The sequence below is a fragment of the Apiospora hydei genome (assembly GCF_038363865.1).
Source record: "Apiospora hydei strain CBS 114990 chromosome Unknown utg000007l_segment0_segment0, whole genome shotgun sequence".
In the NCBI taxonomy this organism is placed as follows: Eukaryota; Fungi; Ascomycota; class Sordariomycetes; order Amphisphaeriales; family Apiosporaceae; genus Apiospora; species Apiospora hydei.
The window spans coordinates 4,318,220-4,333,341 of NW_027117366.1; the positions used below are offsets into that span (position 1 = coordinate 4,318,220).

Sequence of the window (15,122 nt, forward strand, 5' to 3'; positions counted from 1 at the left end):
TTAGGACGTATGCAATGCCCGGAAACCAGCCGCGACCAGACTCCGCGACGTATCCTGGGCGTCGGCCGGCCCTGTCCAGTAAAAGAGTCCCTAGCAAGGAGGTCAGCCACCAGGAAATTCTCCGAGTGTGGATGGGTGGGGCACGCGGAAATCCTTAGGACTACCCCGGATTTGATATTGTTTTGCCCCCTTTTCAGGTTCTCCCTCCCCTTCCATTTATTTTCTTACAAAATGGAGGAGCATGATGGACAAGGAAAGGAGGGGGAGAATAAGGGGAAAAAAAGAAGAAACTTACCCCTAACCCCTTCTGCTTGCAAAACCGCGCCTTCATCTTGACCGTGTCCGGGTTGTCATAACTCACGAACCCCCCGTCCCCGCCGACGCAGCTCGCCGCGCCCACGCGCTTGTCCGTGACCTCCTTGGCGCCCCGGCGCGGCAGCTGGTGGTACTCGAACGCCCCCGTCCCGTCCTCGCCGCCGTGCCCGCCCTTGGGCCGGTGGCCCGGGCCCGTCACGCCCAGGAAGCTGCGGCCATAGACCGGAATACCTAGGTTGATCCGGGACGCGGGGCAGCCGCGGCTCAGCAGGTGCGCCACGGCGCCGGCTGCTGAAGGGCTATCGTCTCCTTTGTCCTTGGAGGATGTGGAGGTGGAGGATGAGGACGAGGACATGGAGTACAGCTGCGCGTGGTGCCCGCTCCGGTGCGTCCAGGGCCCGTAGAAGTCGTATGCCATCAGGTTGACGCTGTCGAGGTAGGACGCCGCGGCGCGCACGTCGACGCAGCTGAGCAAGGACCGGTCCGCGGGCAGCGCCGCCGTCACGAGGAACTGGTCGTCGGGCAGCCACTGCCGCACCGCGTCCAGGAGGGCCACGAAGTCGGCGCCTTGTTGCGGGTCCGAGGGGTATTCCCAGTAGACTGGAGGGTAATGGTTAGCAAGGGGTTTTCTTTTCGAGTTTGGTCACAGTAGCTGATAATGGCAATTGATGGACCTTGGTTTTGGCCATCGTATGAGAGAAACACCGGGGAAGTCTCGGGATTCTGTTTGTGGATGGGTTTTCTAATGGGACCGGGGCAGAGTGGAGGGTGAGGTCCCAGCTCACACGAAAAGGGGAAACAGGAGGTGAGGCAACGAGGAACCCCATCCCTCATGCTTCCTGGCTCAGGCCGGTGCGGGCGCGGCAAACAAAAGAAAAGGTGTCTTACTATCAATACCATCCAGCCCCGACGCCTCGACCAGCCCCTTGGCCGAGCGCGCAAAGTTGTCCCTGAGCAGCGCGCTGGCCGCCACGAGGGGAAAGGCCTCGCTTGCCCCGGCGCCGCCGCCCACCGACAGCACGACGCGCAGGTGCGGGTGCGCCTGCTTCAGGTGCATCAGCGAGCCCAGGCCGCCCTGGACGCCGTCGCAGGGGGCTTGGGTGTCGGCCCACTCGTCGCTGAGCTGTGGTTTTTGGATGGGTGTTAGCTTTCGGTCTCTGTTCTGTAATGTCTTGTCTCGTCTTTTTGGGGTAAGGGGGGGCGTCGTCATGGTATGGGGTGGAAGGTTCGATAATCGGTCCCGGGAACTTGGTACCGGGACCATGTCTGAGACCCTTTGGGAACACGTGGGACATTGGGGGATGAGAGGGAGAGAGGGAAGTATCACTTCCATCCAACTTTCTCCCGTTGCCCGTCAAGTATGTTCAGACTTACAAAGATGGATCCATCCATGGCCACGCTGGCGAAGCCGTAGAAGACGTGGCTGATGCAGCTGTAGTTCATCATGCCGGGCGTGAAGCCGCTGTAGATTTTGTGGTTCGGGAAGTAGACGGCATTGGTGAAGTAGACGCCGCTGGTGGCGATGCGTTTTCGGGAGGACGAACTCATTGTGTGTGTGTGTGTGTGGAAAGGGATGTAGTAGTAGGATGAAGAGGTAGTCAGTAGGACGGACGGGGATGATAAACGGTATAGCAGTACGTGCTGCCCACAGACAGGAGTGGCAGTGATCAAGAGGGAGGAGATCAGAACACAAAATTGTCCGGCGTCGTCGATGTCGTCGTGGTCTGTGGTGGTGGTCGTCGTCGACAAGGAGGGGGAACAGAGGATGTCCAGGTGTAGTAGACAGCATCCAAGTTCGGAAGAGGTCCGAAGAGAAAGAGAGGGAGAAGGAAAGGCAAGAAGCCAGAAACCTTAAGTATGATGTATGTCGGATGCAAGCAACCAATCTCACAGCGGCCTCTCAGGTGCCCGCGGGAAGCGATGTTAGCGACGAGACGATGCAGGTGTGTTGGACGGAGCAACGCGTAAGGGAGTGTCCAGCTCAGAGTGAGAGTGACAGTAAGGGTAAGATGTAAGTAGAGTAATAACAACACCGCCGACAGTGTCGAGTCAGAAGCATGATGGCTGCCCCCCCACGGAGCAAACGTATGAAAGGTATTATAGCCACAAGACCGGTTTTTCTTCTCTCTCTTTCAACGAGAGTCAAAATAAAGACGGGTCGAAGACGTCGGTCCTCTCGGTATGTTCTTTCTCTCTTCTCTGGATGTCTCGGCCCTGATCCGAGGTACACCAGCAAGCACTCAGTCAACCGGATTTAAGGCGGGCTGTAGTGAAAACCTTATCCAGCGATTTGACAGCGGACTGGACCTATGCGTGTGTGAGGTATGTATGTATGAGCGCGAGCGAGTGAGTGGCCGGCTGTGTGTGTGCGTGTGTGTGCGTGTGGGCGGGTTGGGAGCAAAAGTGTGTGAGAGAGCGCGCGTGTAAGTAAGGTAATAAGAGAGCGAGCGAGGTGGACGTGAAGGCAGGGCTGAGCCAGTATAGTGGAGCAGAAAGCGAAGACCGGAAATCACATTTACATGCTGCCTACTTACATATACGGTACTTACATGCTGGTACTGATTTCTATTCTGTCTAAAACGCATCACAGAGAGGAGGAGGGGCTGCGGGCGGGCGCGAGCACCGTTCCAGGGTTAGTAGAGATATTTTCATCTCCCGAGAAGCAAGTGGCATCGTCGAAGCTCCGAGATCAGCACCGTCGGATTGGCATGCATGACATAATGGCCAGGCTGGGGGTGGAGGCAGGTCGAAGTGGACAGGACCAGCAGCATCCTGCGCCAGGGTCAGGGTCTCCCCCTCTCCTCCGTTTCGAGAGGAGCCAGCAATCCAGCCAGCCAGCCAGCAGCAGCAGCAACGGCCAAGCGGCGGCGGCATCTTGTGGTTGGTAACAGGTGGGCTGGAGCAAGGGTCCGCACCGAGCGAGCCAGGAAGGAAGGAAGGTGGAAGGGTAGGCAGGTAGGTAGCGGGAAGGTGGGCAACTAAGACGATGTGCGTAGCCTACCCTCGATGTGAGATCGTGAGGGCAGGTACACAGACACACAGACACAGACACAAACGCACTGGCTGGGGCTACGACTATACTTGGCCAGCTAGTAGCCATGTACCATACGCCAAGACGCATCACGACAAAGAGGAGAGAGAGGCACAGAAGACAGAAGAGAGGGTACGGACGGGCCAAGTAGTAGTGAGAGTAGTTGTCTGGTGAGTAGCGTACCAGGAAAGCCGTCAGTAGCAGGTATAGCTACAGTTCTGGCTACCGTAGCGCGTGGGGGAAACAGGTGTCCTGGATGATCGATGTCTTTGAACTTTCCCACTCTTTGTTTGCGCTCAACGACTCTCATGTCGTCTACCGGTGATACACATATTCGACTAGCTCCGATTAATGGGCCCAGGAATGGAGGAGACGAGGAGACCAGGGAAAACTGACCGCCTAGTTCGTACTTTTGCTCCCTCTTTTGCTGGGCTCTTTAGGTTTGTGGGTCGCTGCATAGGCTGCTTTGAGTAAGGCGGCTGTCTCCATTGGCCAGTGGGAGCCCAGTAGGGTAAGTAGTAGGGTAAGTAGGGTAAGCTGGGTAAGCTGTAGGGTAGTCTACTGCTGAGAGCACCTGGGCAGTATGTAGAGTGCAGGGTACGGTACAAGAGATGACCAGACAAAAGTACTCATGGGCTGACTTCTATCACTTGTGATACCTAGCGCGCATCTGCTTTGCCCTGGGCTAGGTATCATGGATGGCCAAACTTGGACCTGGTTGCACTGGCGACTGGTTCTGGCTTGGGCCTTGGGGTCGGGTCCTTTAAGCGATCATGGACGTTTAAGGAAGCGCAATATCGGGGATCCTTGCGCGCTTGGGGATTTTGACATATCGCGATATAGACAGGCTTGGGGTTGGTGCTAAGGTTAGTGTCGACAGCTGAGGAGCGAGGTAAGTTAATAAGTACATGCATGTCACAGATTTGGTGGTCGCGCTAAGGTTGCTCTGCTTGCCTTAGCCGGAGCGGAGGTCGACTTTTTGCTCAAGAAAGACGATTGATGAGGTGCAGAGGTGCCTCTTCCGCCTTCATGATGGCTGGCAGAACACCAACTAGGTAGTCCCAAGCGGGAAAGTGTCCAGTGTCTCATCGCAGCTCGACGCTCACTATCATCCACGGGCGCTTGTTGCCGCAGGCAATGAATGCATGTAACGGCAAAACTTTTGCAATGCAGATGGCTGTTGCGGCCACCCAAGTCACCGAGGACCGGATTGGCGGGGGTAAAAGGCAGTGTACATGAAAGTGTAGCACCGCGAGCGACTTTAATCAAAGGAAGACACGCAAGGACTAGCTGGGGCCCTGGGGGGCACCGAAGCGAGAGCGGGCGGATATGTCCTTCCTTGCATGAGCGCGGAGCGTCGTGAGCATGAGCGCAGTGTTTTTTTTTTCTTCTTCTTTTTTCTCTTTCTTCCTTCCTGTGTTGTGTGTTTTCTGCATGGGTTGGTCGGACTGTTGCTCGAGTTTGGCAAGTGTTCTCGGACCGGGGTCCCGGAGGATTTCGGCCAAAATCCAAAGCGTCTCCGGCAAGGAAGGAAGGTGACGTTGTTGGGCATTGCTTGAGAGTGACTTTCGGTGGAATCCAAGGATCAATTGATTGTTTACTGTACGTACATACATCATACAGTCAGACAATTCCCATCAGCCAGCACTGGCAGAGATCCAGCCACGACGTAACAGAAGGATGCCATGTCATAGCAGCATGGCGGTTGTGTCTTATTAGGTTAGCCTTTAGTCAGGGCAGGACGAGAGCCACAGCAACAGTGACACGATACATGACTAGCGAGTCACTGGGTCTATCTTGCCGCGATTGAGAAGGTCTCCTCCAGCGCGGCCAGGTTAATCTATCTGGTCCTACCCACGGCATGCTGGGTACATACATACACGCAGTTGTACATCGTTGATGCGTATCTGCATCTGCATACTGTAGGCCAGAAATACGGCCTCGCGTTAATGAGCATCGGGTGTCGGGTGGTCGGCAAGTCCACCCACTCTGAGACAGGCAGACAGCCAGGTTCCGCCGTCTCCTTCTTTTCTTTTGCATAGGGCAGAGCAGAGCAGAGAGCAATTGAACGATGCCAACAAAAGAACAAACAAAATAAAGATAGCCATGGATCGTATTACCACTCGCCTAGACCGAGAGATCAGACTTGCCTTTTTCGGATGCAGAAATGTCACCGTTTCTTCAGAGGCCTATTGGCTTGAGCTGCCCAGGATGAGGATCAGACTGGACCAGGGATGCTTGTGTCATGTTCTTCCAGAACCAATCCCCGCTTTGTTCTAAAGCCCGTCCACTGGTATCAATCGTTCCAGTCCAGTCCATGATCCCTAATCCATGGCCGAACCTCCTCCATTGACACCTCAAACATGACTGCTCACTATCAACGGTGAGTGAGTAGAGTAGCAGTGTCAACCACTTTGTTAGACCGCCAGTCCCAGACTCCAGTCGGGCCATTTCCCCATGCCAACCCCAAACATTGCAAGCCGCCTAACGTGTAAGCTATGCTTCATCCTTTGCGGGCAGCTATCTAGCGCTTCCGGGCCAGTCTAGCAAATTACTGTTCAGTAAGATTGAGTAAGCAAGAGAAGCCGGGGTCATGGAAAGGTAGAGAAAGCATGAGACTAGTAGTAAGATAACCAGGACTCGGGGTAACAATCGACGCCGGGATTGCCGTAGTACAATCTTGACGTTGGGGATTTGGTCGCTCTGGCGACTGTGCTTTCTTGTTCGCCTGTTGCCGGCGCAATTCATTGACCGCCGCTTGCTGGCAGGGCCAAGGGAGACAGAGATACCCAACGAAGCTCACGCATGCAGGCCCGATGGATGGCCATGCCCATCCATGCATTGGTCTCAGATAACTGGGGGAGCGGAAGTTTATCCTTGTGTGACATCAACATGACACGGGAAGCCATGGCCTCCAGCCAAATATACAGGAATTTAGATGTTAGCATCGGCTGTTGTAAGTGGTCAGGAGCCCTATACGCCTGCATGCATGCATGCCTATGGGGGATTTCGATAGTCGCCGGTGCGTTGGGTTGCCGATCCATATATCTCGCCTTCCGCCGCTTTCGAGAAGAGGACAGAAGGCTGCACCACCACGTGGCTGATGGACGGGCAGTGTCGTGGATATCACCTTGAGGAAACATGTTGCAAAAGATTGGGAAATTTCGGTGAGAGATTGGCTGCAGACATGGCCGTTTCGTGATTGGCGACGGACGGCGCGGTGATGGCCCGCTACCGGAGGTAGCTTCGTGGTCTTTATTTTGATTCAATTCCTATGCTAAAGAAGATGTGCAGGACGGCCGTTTCCTGTCAACGTCATGGTTCGTTCGGGTGGTTCGTCACGTCAGATGCCCTTGTTGGGATGCAAGACACTGTACGTGTCGGTTTTTTGACAAAGCTAAGTGCCCGGAGGCAGTCGTGCCCGATTGGAGTCGGAGTCGGAGTCGAGCCGAGCCTGTGTCCTCGCGCTGATTGCACCATGCCATGGGAAAGAAAGAAAGCAGCGGCAGCCCCACGTGATCGAGGAACGAGACCTGCATGGGATATAACATGGGGACATTGTTAGGCCCCGTCCTGCACAGAATCTACCCAATGCCAAGGCCAATGCCTCTGGCGACAGTGAGCTGGCCTGTCATGAGACCAGGTAAAAAGCAAGTCAAGAAGAAGAGGCCTTTGGACGCTGTACAGGTCCGAGGGCCTATCGGCTTTTCTCCAGCGTGCCTAATCGAGTAACTACTGGGCAGCCAGGACGCATGTCCTGTCCTCTTTCAACACTCGAGTCTTACCTGACGCATGTTTTACTAAGTTTGGCCATTTTCTTCCGCACCAGCGACTCATCTGTATTGATGAGGCTCAGCAGGGGCATGAAGAAAAGCCACTATGGACCATTCCACTTAGGTATGTTTAGACTCATACGATGCCTAGCTGCATGAATCCAGCGCCATTAGTTACCCGCAGGTAGGTGAGTAACATCCAAGGGAATGGACCGCGTTGAAAACTGCATCTTACCTCGCTCGCTTCACTCACCTCGATTGCAGCCGAGGAGCGGACCGCCCATGTCGTGCAACAGGTCACCTTGCACAGCATCTGATACATGCTTCCGAGGTCTGCGGGTGCAATAGGCGTAGGCAGGCCACGCAGTGCTACGTCGGACATACACACAAGATGCAATGGGAACATTGAATGGAATGGTGCCTTGTACGCTGTCCAGAAAGATGAATGTCCATATCAGACACTTGAAGCTTACCAGCCTAAGCAGCCCCGCGCTACTGGTGAGGAGTGAGTGCTACGTACAGCTGAGGCCCCTCCATTGGTTCTGCCTACATACAGCCCATATCCACCTCTCCTACCTCGTCATTCCGTGATCGACAAGACATGGGAGATGCGCACCCGGGCAGCTTACTGCAGTTTCGGTGACTATTAGTACATACATGATGTAGTCAGAACTGTAGTCTCAACCTGGGTAGTCAATCATGGCAGGTGGTATGGCAACCGACCGACGCTCGCCTTGGCCAATGCCACCTCAGGCCCCTGATCAAGCCCCTCCAGAACCCTGTCGGCCGAGGAGAAAATAGAAAAGATGATCTGCCACAAGGACAAAAGGACTCCACGTCGGGACCACCGTAGACCACCCTATTTTTTCTCATGTCGCAGTCGCGCACACTTCTTTGCATATTGCCCCTCCTTCCCGAGTCCAGTCCAGCGTCCTCTCGCTTCCCCCTCTCTCAGACCTTGGACCCTGGTCCGACACGATTCGCGCGCGATGCTGGCTGGCTAGCTGGATATCTGCCAAATCAAATCATCATTTGGAATGAATCACCTCAGATGATGATCCGATTCCAATGTTGCTCTACGGAGACCAGCGAATACAATTGATGGATATTCAATTGGCCTCCTGGAAGTCGAGTTGAGATACCTACCTGCATACCTACATACCTAGGTGACTTGTCTCTCTCTTTCTCTATGCCATCAGTCATCAGCTAGATCAATCAGTATCATCAGTCCATACATACATCCATCCGTCAAATCCGCCGATGATGACCGCCCACCGAGCCGCCGCCATCGTCGCCCATCCCATCCACTCGTGGATGTCATAACCCAACCCAACCCATGTCCCGCCCATTGAAATATCCTTCCTCCGAGGCTGGAACTATTTGGCCCCCCCTCCTCACGTCCCGACCCCTGTTCCCACTGAAATCCTCATCATACATGTACATACCCAGCAGCCATCGGCCGGACATAGCATCTGAATGGAGTTTAGAACTCGCACCCACGTAGCAGCAATTGATACCATCCCGCCCGTCCTATTTGCTGCTAACTCCTCTCGATGGATATTTTTCCCGCGCGCGCCTCCTTTCGCCCATTTTCCCCATCTCTCAAGCAGAGCTCTCTCTCTTGCCGTGCCTTGTTTTTTTGCGCAAAAGTTCAGAAATCCGAGTTGAGTGCCTGCCTAGTTGAAGTTGAACCGCCCGCCCATTCCCCATTCGTGGGAACCCGCAGGAGAAAAAACAAAAACAAAAAATAAAACAAAACCCAAAAAGATAAACCATGTCTTCGTCCACTCCACAGCAAGCTGGCCCATCTGCCAACCCCATCCAAGGATCCGCCGGAGAGACACCCGTACCAACATCAGCAGCAGCACCAGCCGCAGCAGCAACGACATCACGGGACACCCGCGACGCGCGCGACCCGGCCACTGCGGTCGCATCGCCCCTGCCGCAGCCGCCAGCAGCCCCCTAGCCGCCGAGAATGACGACGACGACGACGACGACAATGACCCCAACCAGGCGCCGCCGCCGGGGCACGAGGGCATCTACCACGAGGACGTGATCGAGCCGGCCGGCGACAACCACTCGGTCGACAGCGACGAGTTCGAGCCCGAGGAGTGGGACGCCCACTCGTCCAACGCCTCGACCTCGATCTCGTCGAGCGTCTACAACCACACGTTCGAGAACGGCCGCCGCTACCACAGCTACCGCCACGGCCGCTACCCCATCCCCAACGACGACCTCGAGCAGAGCCGCGAGGACATGAAGCACGCCATGATGCTCGAGATGACCGACGGCAAGCTCTTTTACGCCCCCGTCGGGGACTACCCCCAGAAGATTATCGATATCGGCACCGGTACCGGTAAGGATGCGCGCGCCCTTGTCACTTGTAATAGTAAGATATCAGTTGCTGACCAATTTCTTTCTCATGACATAGGTATTTGGGCAATAGAAGGTTAGTTCCCATGACACTTTATACGATCCTTGCTTTTCACGATGGGGGCATCACTTTGCGCGCACCCACCCGCGCCAAAATCTGACCTACCTTAGCCTCGGCCCTGCGCATATGACGTGGCCCTCTTGAGCGCACTTTACACATGCCACTATCATCTCAGCTCGGCTCAGCTAACCGCTCGCATAGTGGGCGACCAGTTCGCGAGCGCCGAGGTCATGGGCATCGACCTGTCGCCCATCCAGCCCGTGTGGCTGCCGCCCAACGTCAAGTTCCTCATCGACGACTGCGAGGACGAGTGGCTCAACGGCGACGGCTGGGACCTCGTGCACTTCCGCACCATGTCGGCCGTGCTCAAGAACGTGCCCAAGATGTGCGAGCAGGCCTACGCCAACCTCAAGCCCGGCGGCTGGGTCGAGTGGCAGGAGCTGCACGCCTGGATGCAGTGCGACGACGGGACCATGCCGCCCAACGACCCGGCCTTTGACTTCTACAAGCTCTTCCAGCAGGCCTTCCGGCGGATCGGCTGCGACACGGCCCTCGCCGCGAACCTCGACGGGCCCCTGAAGGACGCCGGCTTCGTCAACGTCCAGTGCGTCGTCAAGAAGATCCCCGTCGGCCAGTGGGCCCGCGACAAGAAGCTCCGGCTCGCGGGCTGGTATCTTCGGACGGCCATCCAGGAGGTCCTGCCCGCACTCTGCGGGAAGCCGCTGGCCGTGCTCGGCCTCAACGAGGTCGAGCGCGAGCTCTGGCGCGCGGCGGCGGTAAGGGCCGTCAATGACGACTCGGTCCATCGGTACTGGAACATGTACTTCTGGTATGCTCAGAAGCCCGAGTAGTGCTGGGGCAGGCTGGACTGGAAGGTAAGCATGGTTCAAGGCGGCGACATGGACCCGCTATGGTGGTGGTGTTGGTGATGGTGACGATGAAAGATGATGAAAGATCGACGGCGACGAAGAGAGTTGCAGCGTGTTTTTGGTTTTAGCCAGCGATCGCAGTAGGGTATGGCGTTGGGGGAGTCCGTGGGCTTCGTTTCTTTCCTTCATTCATTATATAGGCATTTTAGACATCAGCGGTGGATGGCGGGGAAGAGTTGGAGGAGGATATACCACACAGCATCTGGGAGCAGGTTCGCATTTGTCCAGCCGTAAATATTCCAGGGTTTTCTTTTCGAGGGGCAAGGTACGTCACCTTGCTCGTATATGAAGGGCACAAGTAGTGGTGGAAATAGAGGCCGTGTACATTATGGGATGAAATTTTATATGGCCGCTCTGGTATTTGGTTCTGTGATGCGTCATTGATCTGTAGGGACTATTACCACGATCGCCAGTCCCACGATCAGCAGCAGCAGCTTGGTGCGGTAGGCTGACGAGTTTCCATAATTGCCCTTCCATTTATGCTCGCCGACGGAAGCCGGCTGCTGCAATCTCGCAAAGTGCTGCCGAAATGTTTATCCCGTTCTGTCTGCCAAGATGTCTGCTTTGCGTTCCGAATTCCGAGGTGGTGTCGAGGGTAGGTAAAGGGGGACCGAATTGAAAACGGTGCGTGTAACCAATGCATCTACGACTATGCATGTCTGATCTCCTGTTCGATGTATCCATCACCTGTCATATTTCCAGACCGTGTCTACATGACAGGTAAGTAGGTATCAGTCTCATCGCATATGAAGCGATGCACTCATGCGCTGTGGCGCCGGTAGCGACGGGCATCGGGCATCATCCGGTGCATGTCTCCCGCCACCTGCAGATCATCTGGCACACCGACCGGTTTCCGTGGAATCTGAACTGATCTCTGTGTAACCCCCTATTTTTGACTTTGGGTCCGCATGCAGGAAGGATGTTGGGCATCCCTCCGTCACCGGAACCAGGCGAGGGTTACACAGAACTCAGACGTTCCCAGACGCAACTCGCACGGGAAAGACTCCCACAGTCTATCACGGCGAAGTCTTGGCCCAACCAGCCAGTCTCACTCTCGGCAGGTCCCGCGGTTTCAAACATACGGCCACCAAGAGCAGCCTTTCCATGATTTATGCAAGCAAAGCCTCTGTTTCGGCACGGTAAGATCATGTTGTGCAGCCTCATAGAAAGTGACAGTACGTCCGCCCCGATCCAGCCGATGATCTCGCTGGTCCGCTCATTGATCGTTCTGGGGTACGAGTGCCGTCAGTATACACGTACCATGAGAAACCCAAACTCTTTTTTCTTTTTCACCCCAAGACATAGACCTCAAAGGCCCAAGAAGCTGTTCCACTGCACTCAAGGTATACCGGCACACTTGCCGCGGACCAAAGAGGTCAATGCCGCTGAAGTACTGCTATGTCGGATTCTTCTTCTCGCCATCCGGTCTCGCTGCGTGAGGCAAAGGGGGCAGCAAGCATAAGTCGTTGTTTCCCCAAGACATCGTATCTATGCTGGCTTGTCTCCGTTATGAGAGGGGGGGCAGGAAACAGGCATGATGACTCAAAGAACTCGTATATGCAATGTGAGATGGACATGCGTCATGAGCGATCCGGAACCAAGTCTCCCCTGAACGCGTGACTGACCAGGCAACAGCTCTCGCCCGGATTCTCCTTCAGAAATGCGCAGAGAGAGTCCCTCTGGGCAGCTGTGAACCAATGATGGATGTCTCCCGTATCTTTTAACCCCGTTCGGGCTCATGTCTTGCAAGATACCGGACGCATCTACGCAAGGCGAGTCTCTTGAACTTGCCTTAAACCCATCGTGATATTGGCAATGCCGGCCCAGTCGAGATCCAACTTCAGCTGCTTTCAGAGGGTGTTCGACCGATGAGGCCGTTCGGGCGGACACTTGCCGCACACTTACCAATCCCTCACTTAACTTTACCATGCATCAGTCTTCCATCCCAAGTCCAAGCCCCCTATCACCATCACATAAGCCGAGACTTCATCCGTTCATCACGTCTCAATCACACACCATCGATTCTCCCAATATGAGATTTCCTAGCAGAAGGTGATATATTTATTACCACTGGCACGAATTATGAACAGTTGTCGTCGTCTCGTAGTTTTTGGCGTTGATACAGCCTCGCCCGCCCGTTTGCCATGAACCCGCTCTGAAGCAGTCAGGCAAACCAAACCCTCCATTCTTCTTCTTTCTTCTTCGTGGTACCAGGAATACTTGCTGTTTGCTTGCTTGCTTTCTTGCTTGCTGCATACGCTGACGCCAGTGTAATGGATGCGGAAAAAGACCACGATGATGGAGGCCCGCGTAGTAGAATGTCGCTTCTTGAACCCTTGCTTCTTCCTCTTACTTTCCGAACCCGACGCACGCTTCCAATGCCCCATTGCGACGTGATATCGGCCGTTTGCAAAAGTCGAGGAATGGTGTTCAACCGTCACTATCCCGTCATGAACTGAGCAGATGCTCGACCGCGCCCTGCACGCTCCCGCCGCTCCGCCGCAGCGCCGCAATGTTCCGGTCAAAGTCGTAGAAGCCCATATCGTTCAGCTGCCTAAGCTGATCCGCATAACGCTCCTCGGGCGGCCGGTTGTCGACGGGCGCGGGGGAACCGCCGCCGAAAGCACCGCCGGGCGAGCCGCCCATTCCCATCGCCTGCATCATCTGCATCAGATTCTCGTTGGACATCGGGGGCATGCCGGGAGGGAGACCGTAGGGGTTGGTAGCCCCAGCGCCTGCGCCCGCACCCATACCGGCGCCCTGCATGCCACCGAATAGGGCGGCGAAAGGGTTGGCGGGAGGGTTACCACCGGCCGGGTTGGCTCCTGAGTTTGCGTCGCCGGACTGCGCCTGAGTTCCGGTAGCGGCAGCGTCCCCAGTGCCTCCGGTAGCACCAGTGGGTTGCGTGCCAGTAGCCGGCTGTTGACCAGGCTGCTGAGCACCCATTCCCATGAAAGGGTTGCCACCGAGGAGAGCGGCGAAGGGATTGCTGGCAGCAGCGTTGCCACCCTGTGCCTGGCCACCCGGAACGCCCAGGCCGGCCCAAGACATGGCGTCGAAGGGGTTGTTGGGGGGTTGTTGTCCGGCAGCAGCGTTGTTGTTGTTATCGCCACCGGCTGCTGCGGCGTTGTTATCGCCGCTGGAGGGGGTGTTGTCCGTCACGCCGGGCGCCGGGAAGGGGGTCACAGGGCCGTCGACACCGCCTCGGAGTGCGCGCTGCATGCGGGCGGCGCTGCGAAGCGCGTCAGGGTTCGTCATCATATGGCGAAACATGGGCGATCGCAGGATCTCGCGGGCGTTGGGGTTGTTGCGCAGCATCGGGTTGGATTGGATCATCATGTCGATGAACTGGTCGTTGTTCATCATTTCGTTCATCTGTTGAGCAACGTTGGGATTGCTGAGCATGTTGGCCATCTGCTCTTCGTCCATCATGGAGCCGACCATCTGTAGATAGCGAGAAAATATCAGTCAGCTTGCTGAAAACTTGCGATATAACACGGTACGGAAGGTCATGGAGGGGTTAGCTTACACCACCATCGGGACCAAACATATCTGCCGAGGGCAGGCCGGTCAGGCCAGCGTATCTAGCGCCCGTCAAGCCAGCCAGAGGGTTGTTGGCAGTGCCGGCGGCCATGTTGGTCGGTACCTGGGGGGCGGCGGGTGTGGAGGAAGAAGCAGGAGGGGCGGGCGCGGGGTTGCTGGCGGCGCTCTTGACGAGGTGGACGGTGTTGCCCGACTTGATCTTGTAGGTGCTGAGGGGCTCCTCGTTCTTCATGACGCGGCCCGAGTAGATGAGGCGCTGGCGCTCGATGGGGATGTCCTCGAAGTCGGAGCCGGCGAGCTTCGTCTTGAGGTCGTGGACCGAGGCCGTCTCGGGCATGGTGATGGTGTGGTTGCGATCGCCCGACGTCTTCACCTTGAAGGTGACCTGGGCGTCCGACGAAGCCTCTGCGTTGTCGGCCATGGTGAGGCGACGGTGATGGGTATCGGCGCGGGCGTTTGTTGGTAGGAGGAGGTTCGCAGATGGTCAGAGGAGGAGGAGGCTTTTGGGAGTTGGTTGTAGTTGTTCTGGTTTTGGGAGGGTCCTGCAGCAGCTGTTGAGCGCACGCCACTCGTCTGATTACTTAAAGTACAATGAAGAAGTGGATGTTTGCGCAGTGGAGGGGAGGTGAAACCAAGACCAAGCTGAAAAAGAGAAAGAGGGTAGGTAGGTTGTTCCTTTGCTTGGGACGATTGAATGTCAGGGTGGTACTCTATTGAGCTGAAGTATCGATTGCACACCAATGATATGCCGTATTCTGTTGACGGTAATGCAGAGAGCAGAGGAAGGGATTGGGATTGGCGACGGCGGGTGATGGTGGTGTGTCGTCAAGTGGAATGGTGGGCAGAGGACAGTAACAGTCATCAGTCAATGATGCCTGTTTAGAGGGACAGACACTGGGCCAAACTGCCTGGCCAAGCTAGCTCGGCGCAAGGACTCGCTAAAGCTGGCTGCCTGGCTGCCTCTTTAGGGGCGGTTGGAAAACTGGAGATGGCCAGAATGACTACAGTCACTTCAATGTTTCCAATGTCGACCAAATAAAAATCAGGTGGTCGCTGACGATGCAACCTCTTTTGAGTGACTGCTTTATTTGGCATCT

At 55.8% G+C, this 15,122-nt stretch overlaps 3 protein-coding genes across 3 annotated transcripts; 1 reads left to right on the forward strand and 2 right to left on the reverse strand.

Annotated features, from left to right (window-relative positions):
• PG997_010503 (uncharacterized protein) lies at positions 1-1,863 on the reverse strand (the record flags this gene model as incomplete). Its single annotated transcript, XM_066814818.1, has 4 exons — positions 1-90; positions 296-915; positions 1,204-1,438; positions 1,690-1,863. 4 exons carry the CDS (start codon positions 1,861-1,863, stop codon positions 1-3), a joined length of 1,119 nt encoding a protein of 372 aa, XP_066666780.1.
• Positions 1,864-7,925: 6,062 nt separating this feature from the next.
• On the forward strand, positions 7,926-10,404 carry PG997_010504 (methyltransferase; the record flags this gene model as incomplete). Its single annotated transcript, XM_066814819.1, has 3 exons — positions 7,926-7,956; positions 8,915-9,568; positions 9,755-10,404. 3 exons carry the CDS (start codon positions 7,926-7,928, stop codon positions 10,402-10,404), a joined length of 1,335 nt encoding a protein of 444 aa, XP_066666781.1.
• A 2,526-nt stretch (positions 10,405-12,930) lies between these two features.
• On the reverse strand, positions 12,931-14,446 carry PG997_010505 (deubiquitination-protection protein dph1; the record flags this gene model as incomplete). Its single annotated transcript, XM_066814820.1, has 2 exons — positions 12,931-13,926; positions 14,012-14,446. 2 exons carry the CDS (start codon positions 14,444-14,446, stop codon positions 12,931-12,933), a joined length of 1,431 nt encoding a protein of 476 aa, XP_066666782.1.
• Between the last annotated feature and the right edge of the window lie 676 nt (positions 14,447-15,122).